We start from the raw sequence: 20,459 nt of genomic DNA on the forward strand, positions 1-20,459 counted from the left end.
GGCTGGCTGCCTTAGCGCCTCGCTGGCTCGCTTGCCCCTGAACTTGTGGCACAGAGTTGCCCACAGCAGAAGAGCCCACTGCAGCACTCCAACCGGCCGGCGGGCTCTTCCCCAGACTCCAACTCTTGGGGCCCAGACTCTCAGCCTGGCGCTCCTGAGAGCCCAGAGCCTGGGTGCCCCGCAACCCTGGCTCCTATGGTTAAGACGGCCCTGGGGACAGAGGAGCTTTCCCCTCTTGCCTCCAGATGTGAAACCATTACTTGCTTCAAGTGTTTGGAAAGTATGTGTAGCCGAGCGGTCCCAAAACTTTTTTGGGGGCCCACCCACTAAGGAAGATAATAACACAATAAAATTCAGCAAAGAATATTGCATGAAATTTTTTTTAATGCATTTTTATGAAAGCATAAGGGTGGAGAAAATCTTTAGCATGAAATGTTTATATATAACTCAACAAACATGTAAAAACCTTCGCCTGGCATATCTGTACGTTAACTAATTTATAAGAAAATCAACCGCTATTACCAATACCTGGCTACATAGTGACTTGTGACAACTCAAGAATCATCAGTATAAACAAAGGTGACCAAAGGAAATCGCTTTGAAAGCAATCGGTAAAATTTAAGATACGAAGTAATGAGACCCCTGCTGCCAGTCAGTGTAAACAATACAAAACTAGATGGACTAGCAGTCTGACTCAGTAGGCAGCTTCCTATGTTCCTATGGAGCAGTACCATTTCAAATGATGATACAGTGGTACCTCGGGTTAAGAACTTAATTTGTTCTGGAGGTCCGTTCTTAACCTGAAACTGTTCTTAACCTGAGGTACCACTTTAGCTAATGGGGCCTCCCACTGCCGCCACGCCACCACCACGCAATTTCTGTTCTCATCCTGAAGCAAAGTTCTTAACCCGAGGTACTACTTCTGGGTTAGCAGAGTCTGTAACCTGAAGCGTCTGTAACCTGAAGCGTCTGTAACCCAAGATACCACTGTATTCACATATTTGCTCCTCTATGTGAGATATATAAATCTCCCTGCACAGTTATGTTAACTAGCATGATAGCAGGAAGGCTATGTTGAAATCTCCCTCTCTGATAAATGTGTGGGTAGCATTTTACATTTACAATATGCTATCACCACCTGCAGTTCAAAATGCCGCATGGCTCCTTCACATGGCGGGGGGGGGGTGGATTCCCATGCACACAAAGGCATGCACCCCCAGCTGCAACAAAATATGTCTCTCCCACACTGGTCTCTACAGCCACAGAAACCCCGCCCCCCAAATGTGCACTCCTCCAACGTCTCCCAAGACAGACAGGTGCTAGCAGCAGACAGATTCACCTGTGGGAGCTAATGGCAGGATGCAGTCTTTTCACTAACTGAGAGCCTCCCTCTAGCACATGGGTAGGCAAACTAAGGCCTGGGGGCCGGATCGAGCGCAATCACCTTCTCAATCCGGCCCTCGGAAGGTCCGGGAATCAGCATGTTTTTACATGAGTAGAATGTATATTTTTATTTAAAACGCATCTCTGGGTTATTTGTGGGGCATAGGAATTCGTTCATTTTTCCCCTTCAAAATAATACTCCAGCCCACCACATGGTCTGAGGGACAGTGGACTGGCCCCCTGCTGAAAAAGTTTGCTGACCTCTTTCTAGCATTTGCAATGTGATATTCATCAGAACTTGGAAGAAGAAGTAGAGAAATGGCTGTGAACCAGATGTGGTTTACATGTTTTAAAATGCTGGAGTTTTTCTTGCGCGGTTGGTGTGTGATCTCTGCTGAGGAAGAGCAGCCATGTAACAATATTTGTTGAACAAGTGGGGTGGGGGATTCAAACAGAAGGATGCTGCTTTCAGAAGGCAAGGCAAGGTGCGGACAGAGGTGGTAGTGGTGGGGTGGGGGCACTCCTATTCTTAGCACTAATAAAACATTGCCCATCTGTTGTAATGTCCAGCCCCATTGCAAATGACTTGCCACATTTTTGGGGGAATCGCTGCTTTTCTGTGTACATTTCGTGCTATGTTCTGTCTACTCTACAGTAGTACCTCGGGTTACATACGCTTCAGGTTACAGACTTTGCTAACCCAGAAATAGTACCGCAGGTTAAGAACTTTGTTTCAGGATGAGAACAGAAATTGCGCAGCAGCAGCGGGAGGCCCCATTAGCTAAAGTGGTGCTTCAGGTTAAGAACAGTTTCAGGTTAAGAACGGACCTCCGGAATGAATTAAGTACGTAACCAGAGGTACCACTGTACACAAATGGCCAGGAGAAAATTTGCAGTGGGTGGCTAAGTGCAAGCTCTAATTCACAAGAGTGGCCGTGAACTTTTTTAAATAAAAAAAATATATTTTATTGAAAATTTACAATAGAGAAACAAAGTGAAAAAGTGCTTGAGACTATGGTACAAAACAAAATATAGGTATATAAGTAGTATGGTTATTCTAATGAGTATAAAATTATTAACAAGTTATTATGCTTTTTATAAATGCATTCCAAATATCATTATTTTTGTCCATACACAATCTACAACTGAAAGTGGTCCGTTTGTATTTTGCAAAAGTAGTCATATTTTCTTTCCACTGTTGAAAGAGGGCCATGGTATCATCTTTCCAATTTTTTAAAATATCAATTATGTATTCAGCACTTAGTGCTTATTCATTATTTAAATGTCATTGCTAATTGCAACCCATAGCATAAGACAGTATTTGATTTTTGTTTTGCATCAGAAGTGAGTATCGTAAGCATTTAATGAGAAAAAACTCTAAAATGGTGCTAAAATGGTGAGCAGAAAATTTCTTTTTAATAAAATTAGTGTTATATTGTTATATCACTCTGTAGTAGAATGCTGTAACACTCATTAATATTTGCTAATATTTTAATATTGTAAAAAACAGATGAGAAGTTTAGACTACAAGTGTTTTAAAAAGTTGTTAATATAGTGCTTAGTGTTTTTTGTGTTTAGAATGATTAGGTTTCCTTCTTGAGCTAACACATAACCTGCTGCTGCTTTGCCCCTAGCAAACACGCACACACGGACATGCGCACACACCCCACTTGCAAGGATGCTTTGCTCAGTCCTGGCTTCAGAGTATGGGGCTTGTGCATGGAAAAATGGAAGGGGTGCAAATTCTCTCAAGTTGCCTCTGACCTCCTTGGGTGCTCTGGGCAAAGGTCCGAAGGTCCCTGACAAACCCCACCCCCCATCTTCTGGGACAAGGAGTTTGCCTGCTTGTTTCTAGAGGTGGATTTTAGTAATATGGCACCCTGAGTGAGTACAAAATTTGGTGCTGTCCCCTAAATATTTCTTATTTTCACAATAATTCATCTTAGAACAGGGTGTACTATTTTGCACCCCTTCAGCTTGGCACCCAATGCAGGGGAAACACCCAGACAGTCCTAGATCTGGTGCTGTTATGATGTCATGTGTCCATGAACAGAAGCAAGCATTCATCATTCTAGGGATTCACCTACATTTACCTTTTGCCTTTTGCTTTCTACGAACAGGTCTGCACTTTCCTGGTCCGTGTCTGAGTGCTTCTTCTTCTCCCCTCCCCACTGCTTTCCCCAGGAAAACCTGCTCTTTAACCCGGAATTGGAACAAACTGCAATCTGAATTTTCCACAAAATTGTTTCTGGTGGGTTTTCATGGGGTAAGCGCCAGGGAAAGAGAGGCGCTTGGACAGAGCTTTAAAGTGTGGACCTGTGCCTAATAATGTGACACAAAATGAAGTCTGGATGAGCCCTCTCAGTTCATACAGAGGAATTTTGTATCAGACATGAAATTATACCTGACATGGAGAAAGTAGATGGGAGAAGAGCTTTCCTCCCTCTCTCCTAACACAATAACTCAAGGACATTTGATATTGTATGCTACTCTGTTACAATTTGAACTCTGCAGAATGCCAGTTGTAATACAATAAAGTACCACATAAGAAATAAAAGAAACAATAAAAATACAGGCACAAATTTTACAGCATCTAGCACAGCACATTGCAACTCCTGCAAGAGGCAGAAAAATAATAAAGTGGTCCACCAAGACCTCAGCAGTTTTCAAGTGGTCCGTGGAACGAAACATTCGAGTACTGTACTGGACTAGATGGATGCTGCAACTTGCAATGCTGCACATCATCACATGAGGGCAGCCACACACAATCGCAAAGCTTCCCAGTTTGAGTCATGACTGCTCCTGACAGCTTCACGAATGCAGAGCATCTCAGGACTCCTCTACGCTTTACTGTTTTACATGCAATTTATTTTCAGGGTGCAGCCGCATTCAGAGTTAAGCACATGGGAAGGTGAGCAGGATCACGCAACCACATTCCTCTCTAATACCTGTTTGCTCTATGCAGAGCAGGGATTGATGCTAGGAGCTCTGATCGTCGGCAGATGGATATTGTGAACGGATGTCAGTAATGCCATCTTGTGTGGCAATATGAGAGTTCTATCAGCATATGAGCGTTAAGAATATCTGTCATGGTCCATACACACATGCAGAGCGTTACAGTAATCAGGGGACGGACACATATGCCAGGAGACTGGCATCTGACTGTACAAAACAGATGCCACTGGATGCATGTGGGAACCTGCCCACAGTACAGATCACATGTTCTATGCCCAGATTGGCAGCTCAGACCCTAAATCAGGGCCTAAATACACCTGTGTGGTTAGCAAGCTCTGGATCTCACAGGAAACTGAGTGCAAATGGTCACATGGTGCACAGATAAAAATAATTAGAGAAACAGATATATTTCATTCTGAGACCAGACAGTTTAAAAGTATTTTTCTTTACTAGCAAAATCTTAATCCTGTTGCAGAATGTAAGATTAATCATGGAGTTGATACAAAAACATAGAGAATGAGCAAAATGTATAACATACACAATTTTGCCTTACCAGAGCTCTATAAGCAGGCAAAGTGGTGAATTTTCCACAAGAAAACTCCAAATTCCAGTAACAGCAGCTTACCTTTTTATAAAGTTTTGAAACACACCTAACCATGTAAATATGTTCTATTTCATTACATAGGTTAAGCACCTCTCTCATGTTCTGAAATTAATTGCCAATTAATGTAAAAATTTCTAGCTTGATCAAATGTCATTTTGATGTAACTTTTAAGTCCTACAAAACATATTGAGATAAATCATATAATTACCTTTTCCTGAAAAAATGAAGCTTTAAAAAAGTACATTGCTTTATATTTTAATCTTAACCAAATTCCAAATATCAGGCGTGTGTCAGAAGGAAAATAAATTGATATGGATTTATATATGATTTTTATATATAGTAGTAACTTTGTATTAGTTAATTAGCATTTTTATATGTAACTGTATTTTTGTAATATTTTGTTTAAGTTGTCTATTGCTCTTTTGGTTTTTGTATGCCACGTAGAGATATTTTTCATATGTTAAGTGGTATAAAAAATAAAAGATCAATAATAAATTTACTTATTTGTAAGTATTTCTAAGTTGCTTAATATTTTAAAATCTCTAAGCAGCATACAACCTACAACTATGGGATGATCAGCAGAAAAAAACCAGCTCTTGTGGACTTTTGACATGGATGCTGGCAGCTGCCAGAACCTCAATTGCCTCCAAATGGAAAAAGTTGCAAAGCTTGAGACTTTCACTTTGGTATAAAAATATGTGGAATTTATCACTAGCTGCAAAAACTGATAAATCACGTGTTGCCAAAGGCTTGGAGGACCCAGAAAAATCATGGGCTGTTGGGTGGGATTTTATCTTATGTACAAAAAATACAGACACACAGGACTGCCTCTCCTCAGGGCAACATGAAACTGGTGGTGGTCTTAAATACCCCACCAACCTACAATTAAGTCTCTCCTGAATATACTGTGCTGCTTTTTTGTACTTCTATTATTTTTGTTGAATTGATTTTTTTTTTTTTACTTCAATAAAATGCTTTCTTGAAAAGCTTCTGCAATGTGCCAGGGAGCTGTTTGGAAGCCTTTTTTTCTCTTCCTACAGAAAACTGGGGATGTGATGCTCAGGAGTCCTCAGGACAACAGCGTCACTGCTTCCATTGCTTTCCTCTTCCTCCTCTCCTTGATCACAGCAGCATCATAACAGCCCTTGAAACTGAACAGAAAGATCGGGACTGGGACAACGATGGTCAGCACACCACAGAGTGCAGTGCAAGCTGCTATCGCTTGGCCGGTGACACTGACAGGGACAAGTTCTCCATACCCTACAGTGGTCAGAGTGATGACCGCCCACCAGAAGGCCTCGCCAATGTCACCAAACCCTATTTTAAAGTTGGTACTCAGCAGCTCCCCATAAAAGCAGAGGGTACCAAAGAAAAGGACTTCAGAAGCAAAAATCAACAAGAAGATTAGTATCTCTCTCAGGATGGATTTGAACATGCAAGGCAGCACCCTCAGCATCAGAGGTGTCTCCAGCAGCCTCAATACCTTCAGGAGTTTGATGATGTAAATAATGCGGCACAGACCCAGCCACTGGACCAGAGGATGTGACTCCTGAGGGTGTGGCTCCTGTGAAGGTCTGGCCAAGGACAGCTCAATGTAAACTGGGAACAGGGAGAGGAGATCAGCGATGTTCAGAGGGTTCTTCAGGAATTTCTTCAAATCTGGGCAGCACATGATCCGTACGAAGAACTCAGCCGTGAAGCAGAGGATGAAGAAAAGCTCAAGGTGGAGGAGGTAGGGGGCCACTTCGTAGGAATAGGCAGAGGGAAAGAAGTGATGGTAGTAATGGTGGTGGTGGCTCTCTATAGTATGGTCTGGGGTGATGTTTTTTATGAACCCCTTGGACTCCTCACAGAGGATGATGATGATGGCGATGGTGAACAGCAGAGAAACAACTGCCAAACCCTGCAAAGATAAAGGAAGGGTGAACATAGGAAAATGGGCCCATTGGTTTATATTTATATATAACTATAACTAAATATTATATATATGCACGCACTGTATTTATTAAACTTATTGGTAACTTTTTGTTGCCAAAGGCAACTCACAAACTAACTAACTAATTAAAACCTACATAGATGCATTTAAAAAAAACACACGTTAAAAGAATACATTAAAGTAATGCAATGGAACATCCCATCTAAGAGGCCACAGATATTCAGAGGCCAAATGTCTAGTTAAAGAGGAAGGGTTTTGCTAGGCACGGGAAGACATATAACAAAGGTGCCACCTGCTCTCACGCGTTTGTTAACTTTTCCTACATTCACGTATCAGATTCTGCCCCTTTGGCTATAGAAGAGCCCACATGAACACCAATAAAAGAAAGTTCTTTTTGAAGAAGCAGATATGGAACTCAGTACTTTAGGAGGCCAACACAGATGGCTTTAGAAGAGGACTGGACAAAATCGTGGAGAACAAGGTTGTCAATGGCTAGCAGCCATGATAGCTAAGCTCTGCCTCCACAGTTGGCGGCAGATATGCTTCTGAATACTAGTTTCCGGGGAGGGCACTTGTGCTCAGATCCTGATAGCAAGTTTCTCAGAGGCATCTGGTAGTGTAACGTATTCTGCACAATTTATTATACAATGCTATTCTGAATAATGCTTGCTATAGGCTGGCAGGTGCTAGAGTTTAGGGAGTTTGTGGAGTCCAGGTGGTGGTGGGAGGAATTGCTGCCTTAGAGGAAGTTTGGTATATACAGCACCAAGTTAATTTGCAGAGTTGGGTTTTACATTCCCAATACTTGACCAGTCCCCTTAGCCCCTCTCTCCACCTTCCCCTGGCAAGTCACAGAGCCAAGTCTGGGACTTATCAAGCACATTCCTTACCATTGCACGTTTAGAGGAATGGGGCTTTTCAAAGAGATCCCACAATTTGGCCCGCCACCGGGCATACTGACAGCCACTCCTTCTTTCTTCCTGGATCAGGAGACCCTGGTCGTTGTCTTGCTCGTCGACAATCCCAATGTCGTGCACCTCCTCTTGGGGCCCTCTCCAGCAACAGGGGGCCAGCTGGGTGCCTGTGAGCCCCCAGAAATCCAGCTCTTCCTCAAAGGCAGATTCACAGACACCTGCAGGGCAATGGAGTTGCTTTGTGCTGTAGTAGTTCAGCACCTGCCCAAACAGCCGGCCACTCCGATCAAAGAAGAACTCCTGGGTGCTAGGGTCATGGTCATGTTTTGTGTTGGCCTGGGGCTCTGTGAGGCTCCACAGTTTGGTCCCTGGGAAAGCCTGCAGGGTACTAAGGTACGTTTCATAGCGCATGCCTCCAACGTTCAGAATGACCTTTCCGGCGGAGACCTCCATCTGTCTGATGGTGGTCCAACTGGCTTCTTGCAACAACCTGGGAAGATTCAGAAAGGGGCTTAGTCAACGAAATTACAGTTTTGAATACTGCTACAAGCCACCCCAGTCTCTGCAGCAGTGCAAGATTCCAGAGGTTCCAAGTCCTTACCCAGGGTAATGTTTGGTGTTTTTATTTTTATATGTGTTTTATTTTATTTTTATATGTGTTGGAAGCCACCCAGAGTGGCTGGGAAAACCCATAAATATAATAAATAATAAGGCACAGTGGAGACGGTGGTGTCTTTATGATATATGGTTTATTTACACATATTTGCAACCAGAATCTACGATGGAGAGGCTCCCAGCAATACACTCCCAAGAGGTTCTCTTGCTTCCCTTGTGACGGACAGCAGAGCCAGACCAGAGTCTGGTGATGCAGTTCCTCAGAATTCCACCAGAGTGCTGGAGCCTCTCTCTGATTGGCTACCAAGACAGTTGGCTGGGGGGAGGGGAGGGGGGAGCCAGCACTTTGGGAGGGAAAATAAAAGGAGCTGTTTCTGAGGGAGTTTTCAGATACAGCGTTTAGTTTGAGAGGAAGAAAGGGTGTTGATCTAGGGGAGAGAGAGTTTGTCCTGAGTAGAAACATCCACTCTGAGGAAAATATCTAAAGCTAGAGAAAGGAGTCTCTGAGCTCGGCGTGAAGGGCAGTGTGTACTGTGTCCTGTGAGAGTATCAGGCCAGAAGTTAACTGGGAAGGCCGAGTTTGAGCCAGGAGAAGTAGAAGCTGTGTGGATACAGTGTACTTGGGTCTCATTCCAGTCAGGAGTGGAGAGATCTAAATGGAGAAGACTCCCAAAACAGTTTAAAAGGGGCATGGTGATCCCCTGAGCTGCTGTACCATTTGGAGTACCTCAGGAGTGGGATGGGCAAATGGCCGGGTAACTGACAGAAAGCACCATCTTGTTGAAGAACCAAAGTATTAAGCGGCAACACCTATGCAACCACTGAGTTAAGAACTGAAGTGAAATAACATGAAATAAGCAGAGCATTTACCATCTAGTCTAGGAACCTGTAACATCTACCTGAAGTGTAATAACTGAACATAAGCATCTGAAGTTTTAACAGAATCTGTGCTTGATTAGAAGCCTGAAACATCCATTAGATTTAGTATAATTGTTAATAGGTTTGCTGTTTCCTGAATGACCATTATCCTTTGTTTCTAGTTTCTACCAACCTTTATTGGCATAAGTTGAAATCGAAAAATCATAAAACCATACAAAGCTATCCTTTGTTTTATCCACTTCATTCTGTAAAATAAATGTTTCTTATTTGTTCAACATCCTGAAGATCCCAGGCCACAGAGAGGTTAGGCTGGCCTCAACTAGAGCCAGGGCTTTCTCGGCCGCGGCTCCAATCTGGTGGAACGCTCTGTCACAAGAGACTAGGGCCCTGCGGGACCTGACATCTTTCCGCAGGGCCTGCAAGACAGAGCTGTTCCACCAGGCCTTTGGTCAGGGCGCAGCCTGACCCCCTCCTCTGGCAATCTGCACAGAATTTTGCTTAATGGTTGCCATCAATTTGATTTTAATTAATTTTTATAATGAAAGGTTTTTAGAATGTTGGATTATTTTGATTGTTAGCTGCCCTGAGCCCAGCTTCGGCTGGGGAGGGCGAGGTATAAATAAAATTTATTATTATTATTATTATTATTATTATTATTATTATTATTATTTTACCTGAGTCTCCAAGTATCTAAGATTTCCCTTACACAAAACCCAAAAGATAACCCATTATTATAGGGTGTGTACATAATTTGGATCTGCCACAATTGGTATATAGTGGTGGGATCTGCTACGTCTCTAGGCACACCAGCCTTGGATCCAAAACGGAAATCAGCCATGCTTTCGGTCTCCTTTTATAGCCTGTCACAGTTTTGCTTGTACATCACTACCACTCTAAAAACTCTGGCCTTGTAACTCCTGCTACTTACTTATTTTGAGGGAGGAAGGTCTCACACCCCTCTGCTGTCTAGCACAAAGTAACTGCTTTGTTAATCACCCATCTCCCTGCTCCTTTCTCAGGCTTTGTTCCCCTACTACCCACACTCAGCAAGAGGTTACCAAGCTGGCCTGGCTTGCATTTTTAATGCATGCATTGAACCCAGGTGTTCAGCGCTTGGTGTAGTTTAACTCCCCAAACTGATTAATTCTAACTTATTGGACCCAGGAATTTAGAATATCTCGTACTGTGCAAACTCATAACAATGCAATAACTTACCAGAGAACTCAGGGTTCTTGCCCTTGTGGTGGTGGTGGGGAGTTTTTGAGGTGGCTCCTCAGCAAAGGGTGGACCAGCTAAATATCTTTACAGCACGAATGCATCTTATAGATGTTTAATTTGCATGGTTCCAGCCACACGAAGGTGAAACGAGACAAACAGAAATCCTACAAGCTGAATGCAAGTTAAATGCATGTTGTATTTGTCATTGTTATGAGAATTATAAGGTCTAAGATATAAAATAAATGTTCATAAATGTACCAGGCAAACGCATACATAAATATATAAATCACATGTCTGAAACAGTACAGGAAAACATCCTAAAGCCATTTTGACTCTTTCAGTGACCTCAAATATTTGGATAGAAATGGGAAAAGCCCACCGGGCAGGGCTCACCTGGGCCAGCCCTTGACCCACCCTCAGCCAGGGAGGACAATGGCCAGCCGGTGGGCCTAAGGCCAAAGAAAAGAAGCTGACCCCGTTGTCCAAGCCTCTTTCACTGTTCTTCCTTCCAGGATCAAGATCATCAGGAGCGTGTCAAGATGGCCGGATTGAGGTAAGTAACCAGCTTCTTTGCGTTTTGCCTGGATTGGGGGAGGGGGGGCTTGGCCCCTCCGCCAGGCTAGGCCACATTTTCCAGCCTTCTTTCTTTCTGCGTTCTCGGTTTTCAGCTTTTTGTCCAGTGGTGGCGTAGGTTGGCGCTTGGGCCCATCTGCCGCCGCTCACCGCAAGAGGAGGTACTCCGCCAGCCCCAAGGGGGGCGGGCATCCCAGTTTGTTTTAACCCATGTGGCGGCCTTTATTTTGTGGCGGCGCTGGGGAGGGGGCGCAAGGCTCCCCCGCTGCTGCCATCCGGCTAGGCCGCAGGGGTAGCCTGCTTGGTTTTTTGCAGCAGGGGGGGGCATGGCTCTCTGCTGCTGCCATCCACTGGCCCAAGCGGGTGGCACGGGCCCCGGCTAGGCCGCAGGGGTGGCCTGCTGTTCTTTGTGGCGGCGGGGTGGGGCATGGCTCCCCCACCGCCAGCTGCTGGCCTTTGACCCACCCTTGGCCAGGGAGGACAGGGGACGGCCGGCCAGGGGTGGCCTAAGGCCAAAGAAAAGAGGCTGACCCCGTTGTCCAAGCCGCTTTTGCTGTTCTTCCTTCCAGGATCACGTACCCACCCTCCCTCAAATTAATAATTTCTTGCCTCGATATTCATCCTAGATCAGCGGTCTTCAAGTTAATGATTCTTTTCCTTACTGGCTAATATTATGCGTTCCAGGTCAGTAGGTGCTGCTGCGGTCGTAAGAAGGTTGCTGTATTCAGAACCGGGAAGGAATTTTCCATGCATTGGCAGGTTTTGCCTTCTCCGTGGCATTTTGTCACAACTTTGGCGGTTTTAGGCCTTGGAAGGGTATCTTTTAGTCTAACATCAAGTCGGGTGGGGGGTGCATTCATGCTCCTCCCCATGCAGCAGCGCTTGCAGGGCCCGTTAAAGGGCAAAAACCAGGAGTCCCTGGCCCTAGAGCAGCGGCATGTAGGTCAAACTCCCAGAACGAGGTCGGTGGAAGGGCATGCTGTGTAAGTTGGCGCTTTGCAGTCCCCTCTCACTGGACCTCATCTGCCTGCATATCCTCAGCCAGGCGGGCTGAGAGGGTTACCTGCCAAGGCCTGTGCCAAGTTTCCCACTTCTGAAGCTCAATAAAGTTGTGGCCAATTTGAACCCATACTCTGGTCTCTTATGTCATCATTTGGGGTAAAGCGGTAGGCACCGCAGACAGGGTTTAGCGCTTATGCCCACAAATCCTGCCTTAAGGGCACATTTGGGTATGAATAGGGAGAGCCTGTGACCTGAAATCAGGCTGTCCAGGGAAACCCATTAACAGGGTTCCTGCCAGACAGGAAAGGGTGGCATTTTCAAAAGTCTACAGTGGTACCTCACGTTACGAACTTCATTCATCCCAGAGGTCTGTTCTTAACTGAAACCGTTCTTAACCTGAGGCGTGCTTTCACTAATGGAGCCTCCCGCTGCTACCATGCTGCTGGTGTATGATTTCCGTTCTCATCCAGGGACAAAGTTCTCAACCTGAGGTACTACTTCTGGGCTAGCAGAGTTTGTAACCTGAAGTGTTTGTAACCTGAAGCGTTTGTAACCCGAGGTACCACTGTATAAGGGCTTGCTCACCATTGTTCTGGGTTCCTCCTCCCTCCTGCATAGGGTGTGTGTGTGTGAGCACCCTGTTGCAACAGTTTAATAAAGATCAGGCTTGCTAGCTGCTTTGCTTCTCAATATTCTCTGGTTGGCCTCTGTTATTTTCTCCTACTGATAGAGAACCTACATAAGGACTCTATATGGCTCTTGGGTACCCCATGAGGGAAAAGGAGCAGTTTTTTCTTATAACTTCATGCTTGAAAACAGTAACAACAAGAACAACAAAAGTTAAATGGGAACCAAGGCCTATGAGATCTCATGGGAACTTGGATGGATCCTTGAGATCTCACAATATCTCCTGGGAGCATCGCTGACCTGGCGTGCAGAGAGGGCCTTCTTCCTGAGCAAGGCAGAGTCTGAAAGCTGTTTTTGCACGAGGAAATTCAGTAGTCCGTTAAAGTCTCTATTGGCCAATAACTGGCAAAATGCTTTATATCATTATTATTTTCTTTGAAATTCACCAGTTTTACAATGGATATTAAAAAACAACAACAATGATACTATCAAGGAAGACAAAAACATATGCAAGATAGTTGAGTTCACTTCCAGACTGTAGGGCCCTGGCAATTTATATTGGCTTCCACACCTCTTGGTGGCCCTGAGAGAACTTTGCAAACACACACACACACACAGACAAAGAGTTCTGCTAGTTGTTGCTGGTGATCTAGGGGCTGCTCCTGTACAGGTTAGAGAAAAACCAAAATGTTTCCACTAATATTGTGTAGCAATGCACCATCAGAGACCAGCCTGGCACAATTTAACAGAAACTACTTAGGCTAGTAGTTGCCAAACTTTTTTTGGGTCACTGCCCCATGTCTCCATAAACTCATAAAAAGAATTTTTCAGAAGAACAGTTTGCATGATCTACTGAAGAAGATAATAGTGCAATAAAATTCATATTTAATCATACTTTTAATCAAAATTCAATCTATAGCTATGTTCCCCCCAAAAAACTAATTTGTAGGCATGAGTGCATGTCACTGATGCACACAAATAATGTTCTGATCTAATATTTCAGCTAAAAAAAGGAATATACTTTGAAAAATATTGCATGAAAAATATTTCTCAGGAAAATATAAGGAAAATATACCTACCCACACTTACCAAACATGCACAAACCTTCACCTAATTAATGTATAAGAAAATCAATAAGCATTACCAACAGTTGTGAAAACTTAGACTTAAAAAAAATACAAACAGGACCAAAATACATAGCTTTGAGAGGGATAAAGGTAAAGGACCCCTGACAGTTAAGTCCAGTCGTGAATGACTGGGGTTGCAGCGCTCATCTCGCTTTACTGGCCGAGGGAGCCGACGTTTGTCCACAGACAGTTTTTCCGGGTCATGTGGCCAGCATGACTAAGCCACTTCTGGTGAAACCAGAGCAGCGCATGGAAACGCCGTTTACCTTCCCACTGGAGCGGTACCTATTTATCTACTTGCACTTTGACATGCTTTCGAACTGCTAGGTTGCCAGGAGCTGGGACCGAGCAATGGGAGCTCACCCCGTCACAGGGATTCGAACCGCCGACCTTCCGATCGGCAAGCCGAAGGCTCAGTGGTTTACACCACAGCACCACCTGTGTCCCCATGAGAGGTAAGAGCAGTTAAACTTTAAATATAAAGTGAGAAAGGTGCTTTGTTTCAGACTCTAGCATGTCAATCATAAATAAGTGATTAACATGCTCAGAAGAGCCTGCCTTCGACCTCCTGCCACCCCCTTGCCTCTTAGCACCTCTCTAACTAATTCCACCCACCCCCAGGGGGCAGTATCATCAAATTTGGGAGCCACTGATTTAAGCAGAATACCATATGTTTGACCCTCCTTTTCCGAGAACAGCTGCTCAACTGTTAAAGGCACCTCAAAAATCCATCTAGTTCCATTCATATTTATTCAAAAGTATTCTGGTCTACGTTATGCAGAATTGCACACCTAAAGATGGACCTTAGCTGGCCACTAAGTATGTCCTCATCAGCTTCCCAAAAGAATGAGCTGGGTTGCAAGAACTATAACCAGGTGATGGTGTCCTCCTCCTCCACGCCACTCACTTATCTGCTAGGTAAGAGAACAAGGGCCAGGGTAGTGTGTAAGAGCTGAGCTGAAAGCTGGAGACACAGAGATATGCTTGCTCCATGCTGGATCCAAAGCTGCAGCTAATAGAGAAGTAAGATCTGTTGGGGTGCTAATGCTGTGAGCCCCTCTATCAAATGCTCAGGTTGTATATCTGACTAAATAATACAATGCATCCAAAAGACACCACAGTCTCTGCTTACTTTCATTCCAAGGAAACCAAACCTACATAATCACAGGAACCCCTGGAGGCTCAGAGTTTGGGGTAGCATGTAACAATATATTCCTCCTTCCTGAGCAGGGAAGACACAGTATGTCTGAGTGCATCCCCTGGTGCATGAAAAGAAGTACGTGTAATGGCAAAGCTAGATGGCAGCCCTCAGGAGGTGCCACCACTGCAAATCGTGCCTGTCATTTCTGCCTGCCTGTCTCTTCATGCCCTCCAAACCCACAACTTGAGTGTCATCACCAACCCCTTCTGTTGTCTGCTAAAAGCCCCCATTGCACCATACTACACACACACACACATACGTGAAGAATCCCAGAGAAAAAGCTACAGCGCCAGTCCTTACCTCCACAGTCCCGATGCAGTGGTGGGTGGAGAGAGAGAATGGGGAAGAATAAGCAGGCAGCAAAAGGACTGAGTGAGCTGTCTGCAAAACATGATGCCTCTAGGGGCCCAGTTCCAAGCCTAGAGACGTCAGATGCCAGGAAGCAAAGCCAGTCAATCCAACAGAAAAGCTATTTGAGTGTGTGTAATGCACACCCTCCGCTCTGCTCCCCCAACATACCTTCCTATCAGCAACAACCAGCTATTATTTAGTGGACCATTTATAAATAAGCCAGTAACTCCCTTGCCACCCACAGCTCCTGAAAGAGCTCTGGCCTCTTGGAAATGGGCAGAGTTCAAACTCTCTTGGCTCAATTCAAAGCAGATTTGTTGTGCAACAAGGCGGCAGGGGGCTGGAGGGATGGTGAGGAAATGAAGCAAGAACAAATTGTTTTGTTCTTGCCTTTTCTGCTCAACTTGGCTGCCTCTCTCTGGTTAACTTCTTCCTCCTGGTGAAGAAGATGATGGGCAAATGAGGGTATTTTCACAGCCAAGGTTTTGAAACTGGCCATCTGGGGTGCCTTGGGTTTCTGATGGGAATATATAGCAGAATGTTCACCAGAATGTGTCTTTTCTCTTATATATAACCAACATCTAGATCTGAGCATAATGAAGCTCACTGGGTGATTTAGGGGCCAGTCCTCACAGGGTTGTTGTGGGAAAAACGCAGGCAAGGGGAGACAGTGATGTCCAAACTTTTTTCAAAGAGGGCCAGATTTGATGAAGTGAAGGGCCGTGGGGGCTGGTCAAAGTTGTTGAGCTTTTTTAAGGATTGAAGTTGTTGAGCTTCTTTTTTAACAGGATTTTATACCCCAGGAAATAAGCTGCCGCAGAGGCCAGATTAAACCAACCATCCAAAGTCTGTTTTGGGGGCAATCATTGCACCTCCCGCATTCCAAGATGGAATCCTTGAAAGTGTTGCTCAGGGTTAAAAAGACCACCCTTCGCCAGGTGCAATCTCTATTGGGTCATCTTAATTTTGCATGTAGGGTAGTTGCACCAGGCCATGCCTTTTGTGCCCGTCTGGCATGGCTCATGGCCGGAGGGGTAGTCCCTCACCATCACATTAGGGTGACAAAGCAGCTAAAGGATGCTCTGAAGATTTGGCTTGCATTCTTGCAGGATTATAATGGGGTTTCATTTTGGCAAAAGAGCCTTAACCCTGGGGTGGAGTTCCAGGTCCATTCTGATGCTTCTGGCCACTTTGGTTTTGGTGTGTTCTTCAGGGGCCATTGGTGTGCCCAGCCATGGCCATCTTCTTGGCATGCAGCAGGCATCACTCGGGATCTAACCTTTCTGGATTTTTTTCCTATTCTAGTCACCATTCGCATCTGGGGAACCCTCTTCTTGAATTCCAGGGTCTGTTTCTGGTCCGGCAGTCAAGCGGCGGTAAGTTATATCTAGGCAGTCAGCAAAGTCCGTGAGGGTCATAAGGGTGCTGTGCCTGTTTGCGCTGGAGTGCCTGCAGCACAGTATTTCCTTCACTGCCCATTTCATACCCGGTCTTAACAATAACATTGCTGATGCACTGTCTCGTTTCCAGATGGAGCGTTTCCGCGAGCTGGCACCAGAGGCAGCCCAGACCTCGGACGCCTTCCCAGACAATCTGTGGGAGATTGGAAGTAAGAAGTAAACCAAGGAGTATTGTCATTATTAGCACCCTCCACTAGATGTTCTTATTCCAGGGCCTAGAACACCTTCGGGCGTTTTCATGGCACCAAAACACACCGCGCTTCCTAGGAGGAGGTGCTTCAATTCATGGTGCTCCTAAAGCGCAAGGGCCTTGCCATAAAACTTTAATGCTTTACAGGGGAGCTATCTCATTCTTTTGTAAATTCCTTTGTTGGCCGGACCCCTGTGACAGCTTCCACGTCAAGAAGCTGCTGGCTGGGTGGCGTTGCGTCATTCTCCCATATCAAGATGGCAGGAAGCCTATCACTATCGACACACTCAATCTAATTTGGAAAAAACTACCAGAGATCTGCTGGTCAAATTTCGAAACGCGTCTCTTTCGGGCTGCATTCTCCCTAGCCTTTTTTGGTGCCATGCGCATTGGGGAGTGTTTGGCTGGGTCTCCTCACTGGCAGACACTGACATTAAGTCTGCCCATTGAATGTCAAGATTCGGTCCTCAAAAACTGACCAATTGCGGAAAGGGGTCATGCTGGCACTGTCCCCGACAGAACAGGACGGCCCCTGCCCATATCAGGACACACGTTGCTTCTTCAGTGCAAGGGCCCTTTCTTCATGCATGCAAACACGCGCCCTTTGATGCGATCTCAATTCACAGCAGTCTTACACAGAGTCATAGCGGCCTGTGGCGTTAGTCCCCAGGAATATTCTGGGCACTCTTTCCGTACCGGGGCTGCCACTTCAGCGGCAGTCCAGGGTTGGGACCCCACCTGCATCAAGATACTGGGGCGCTGGTGCTTGGCAGCCTACAAAAGCTATATTCGTTCTGGCTCCTCCACCTTATCACTTGCAATTGAATTTTCTTACAGGTTTGCCCACCATGAAGATCTGGGTTGTAGGGCACAGCATTGTGCATTGGGCGGCAGATTATGCACGGTCGCACAATGGGGGCTGTAACCTTAACATCCACCCCAAGGTACGCATTTATTGGATTGCCCAGTGGGGCATATGTTGGCGGAGCTTGATGCCCATGTTGCATAGTGCTGTGGTGGTGCATGGCCCTCCGAGGGTCTTGATTATTCATGCGGGAGAGAACAATCCAGTGGAACAAAAAGGCATTGCCCTGGCCCTTGCTGCAAGGGCAGATATAAAAAGCCTGCATGCCTTGTACCTGACAATGACCATTGGCTGGTCCAGTCTCCTACCCCATCTGCACTGGAGGGGGGTTTCCAATCCCTCTCACATCAATTATGCTGTGGAAAAAATCAACGGCCATGCGCAATACCATGCGGCAAATTGGCAGGTTCTCTATCCCACAACCATCCATCAGGGCAGATAAGGCAGAACTATTCCGGGAGGATGGAGTACACCTGACCCCACTAGGTAATGACCTCTGGCTGCATGACTTGCGACAAGTCCTTAGGGACTGGGTAGACTTCAGGGTTTGATTGGTCCTCAGTTGTGGGACTAGGCGGCGAGGCCCTTAGGGCCACGGGTGGCAGTTTTAGGCCTTGGCAAGGTATCCTTTAGTCTAACATCAAGTCGGGGAGGATGCATTCATGTTCTCTCCCCATGCGGCGGCGCTTGCAGGGCCCATTAAAGGGCAAAAACCGGGAGTCCCTGGCCCTAGAGTGGCGCCATGTAGGTCAACCTCCCGGAACGAGGTCGGTGGAAGGGCATGCTGTGTAAGTTTGCGCTTTGCAGTCCCCTCTCACTGGACCTCATCTGCCTGCATATCCTCAGCCAGGCGGGCTGAGAGGGTTACCTGCCAAGGCCTGTGCCAAGTTTCCCACTTCTGAAGCTCAATAAAGTTGTGGCCAATTTGAACCCATATTCTGGTGTCTTGTCTCATCATTTGGGGCAAAGGGGTAGGCACCACAGACAGGGTTTAGCACATGTGTCTGCAATTTCTGCCCTCCCTTCTGCATAGGTGGGCAGGGTTTGCGTCACCAAGCAGGGCTCACCTGGGCGGGTGCCACCCACCTGCTTGGGCCGGCCTTTGACCCACCCTAGGCAAGGGAGGACAATGGATGGCCGGCCGGGGGTGGGGCTAAGGCCAAAGAAAAGAGGCTGACCTTGTTGTCCAAGCCTCTTTTGCTGTTCTTCCTTCCAGGATCACCCACCCACCCACCCTCCCTCAAATTAATAATTTCTTGCCTCCATAATTTCATCCTAGGTCAGCGGTCTTCAAGTTAATGATTCTTTTCTTTCCAGGCTAATATTTTGCGTTCCAGGTTAGTGGGCGCTGCTGCGGTCATAAGATGGTTGCTGTATTCAGAACCGTGAAGGAATTTCCCCTGCATTGGCAGGTTTCGCCAATTTCATATTACTTATTGCCAATACACACTTTTATCATAATTGACCTTTTTCTTAATATATCTAATTTCTTATATCTACCGTATTTTTCGCTCTATAACACGCACTTTTTTGCTCCTAGAAAGCAAGGGGAAATGCCTGTGCGTGTTATGGAGCGAATGCACTGGACTGGAGCCCTGGCTGCCGTCAGTCAAGCAAAGCGTCTGTCCCGCTTTGCGCGGCTCTCGCTTTGCTTGCTTTAAAGCAACCTACGGAGAAGCCGGGGAGGAGGGAGTGAAGGAGAGCCATGGCAGCAAAGCGGGAAGCAGCCGCTTACACGGGAGGAGGGACAGATGGGAGCCATAGCGAGCCGGAAGGAGGCAGGCGGTTAAACGCCAGCAGGCGCTTTTAAAAGCGTTGCATAGTCAGCAACAGCTGCTGCAGCCTCAGCTAGCAAAGGTCTCTCTCTAAACGGAGCAACGTTTGCTCTAAACGGAGCAATGAGGCTGCAGAGGGACGGCAGGGCACAGGAGGGGTTGGATTGGGAAGGGAAAAGATTAAGCAACCAGCAGCAAAAAAAAACCCAACCTCGAGCTCTGAGCCACGAACGCAGTGAAAACCAGGAAGTAAAAAAAAAAGGCTGGGGAAGGCAAGGGATGAGGGAGAGGGGAAAACTATGCAAATCCCCCCCCCCTCAGCTGATCCGCTGGGGACGGGAGCTGGAGTGTGCTTTTTTACTTCTGCAGCTTGTTTTCAGGCAGGATAGATTTGAGCATTGTCTGGGTCCTAGTGCCCTTACCGCTTTTTTGTGCTCCATTCTATTGCTGCTGGTGGCTGCTTATCTCTCAAACTGAACCTGATACCAGTAGCCACGTGTACAAACAAAGTAGAAGGCTGCAAGCAGGAGCGCTTTTACACAGCTAATGGCGAATCCCCTGCAATCCAAGTCCTCCTCACTTGCTCAAATCTATTCTGCCTCAAAACAAGGAGCGGAAGGAAGAGGCGGCAAACTGTTAAATGGAAAAAAACCCCAGGCACAGGGCAAATACCTTATGTATACCTTTAAAGCAACAGTGTTCTTTCCCTCCCTCCTCCCCACTTAGCTCGCCGAAAAGCTCCTTCTCCACCCACCCCACGCGTGTTCCTTGTCCCTTGAGTGCT

The 20,459-nt window shown here is 46.0% G+C and overlaps 1 protein-coding gene and 1 long non-coding RNA gene across 2 annotated transcripts in view; both read right to left on the reverse strand.

Moving 5' to 3' along the window:
• Window positions 1–366: 366 nt before the first annotated feature.
• Window positions 367–20,459, reverse strand: part of LOC310754565 — a 632,985-nt gene continuing 612,892 nt past the window's right edge. The window contains exon 2 of the long non-coding RNA XR_014543861.1: window positions 367–3,869. This is a non-coding gene — a long non-coding RNA (uncharacterized lncRNA). The remainder of the gene's footprint in view (window positions 3,870–20,459) is intronic.
• The window catches only part of LOC310754694 (uncharacterized protein), a 32,094-nt gene continuing 13,204 nt past the window's right edge, over window positions 1,570–20,459 (reverse strand). The window contains exons 5-6 of the mRNA XM_083596775.1: window positions 7,769–8,282; window positions 1,570–6,845 (exon numbers count right to left, since the gene is read on the reverse strand). Coding sequence (XP_083452901.1) covers window positions 6,012–6,845; window positions 7,769–8,282 — 1,348 coding nt within the window. The 3' untranslated portion in view covers window positions 1,570–6,011. The remainder of the gene's footprint in view (window positions 6,846–7,768; window positions 8,283–20,459) is intronic.

This window comes from Podarcis filfolensis, assembly GCF_964270895.1.
Source record: "Podarcis filfolensis genome assembly, chromosome: Z".
NCBI classification, from domain to species: Eukaryota; Metazoa; Chordata; class Lepidosauria; order Squamata; family Lacertidae; genus Podarcis; species Podarcis filfolensis.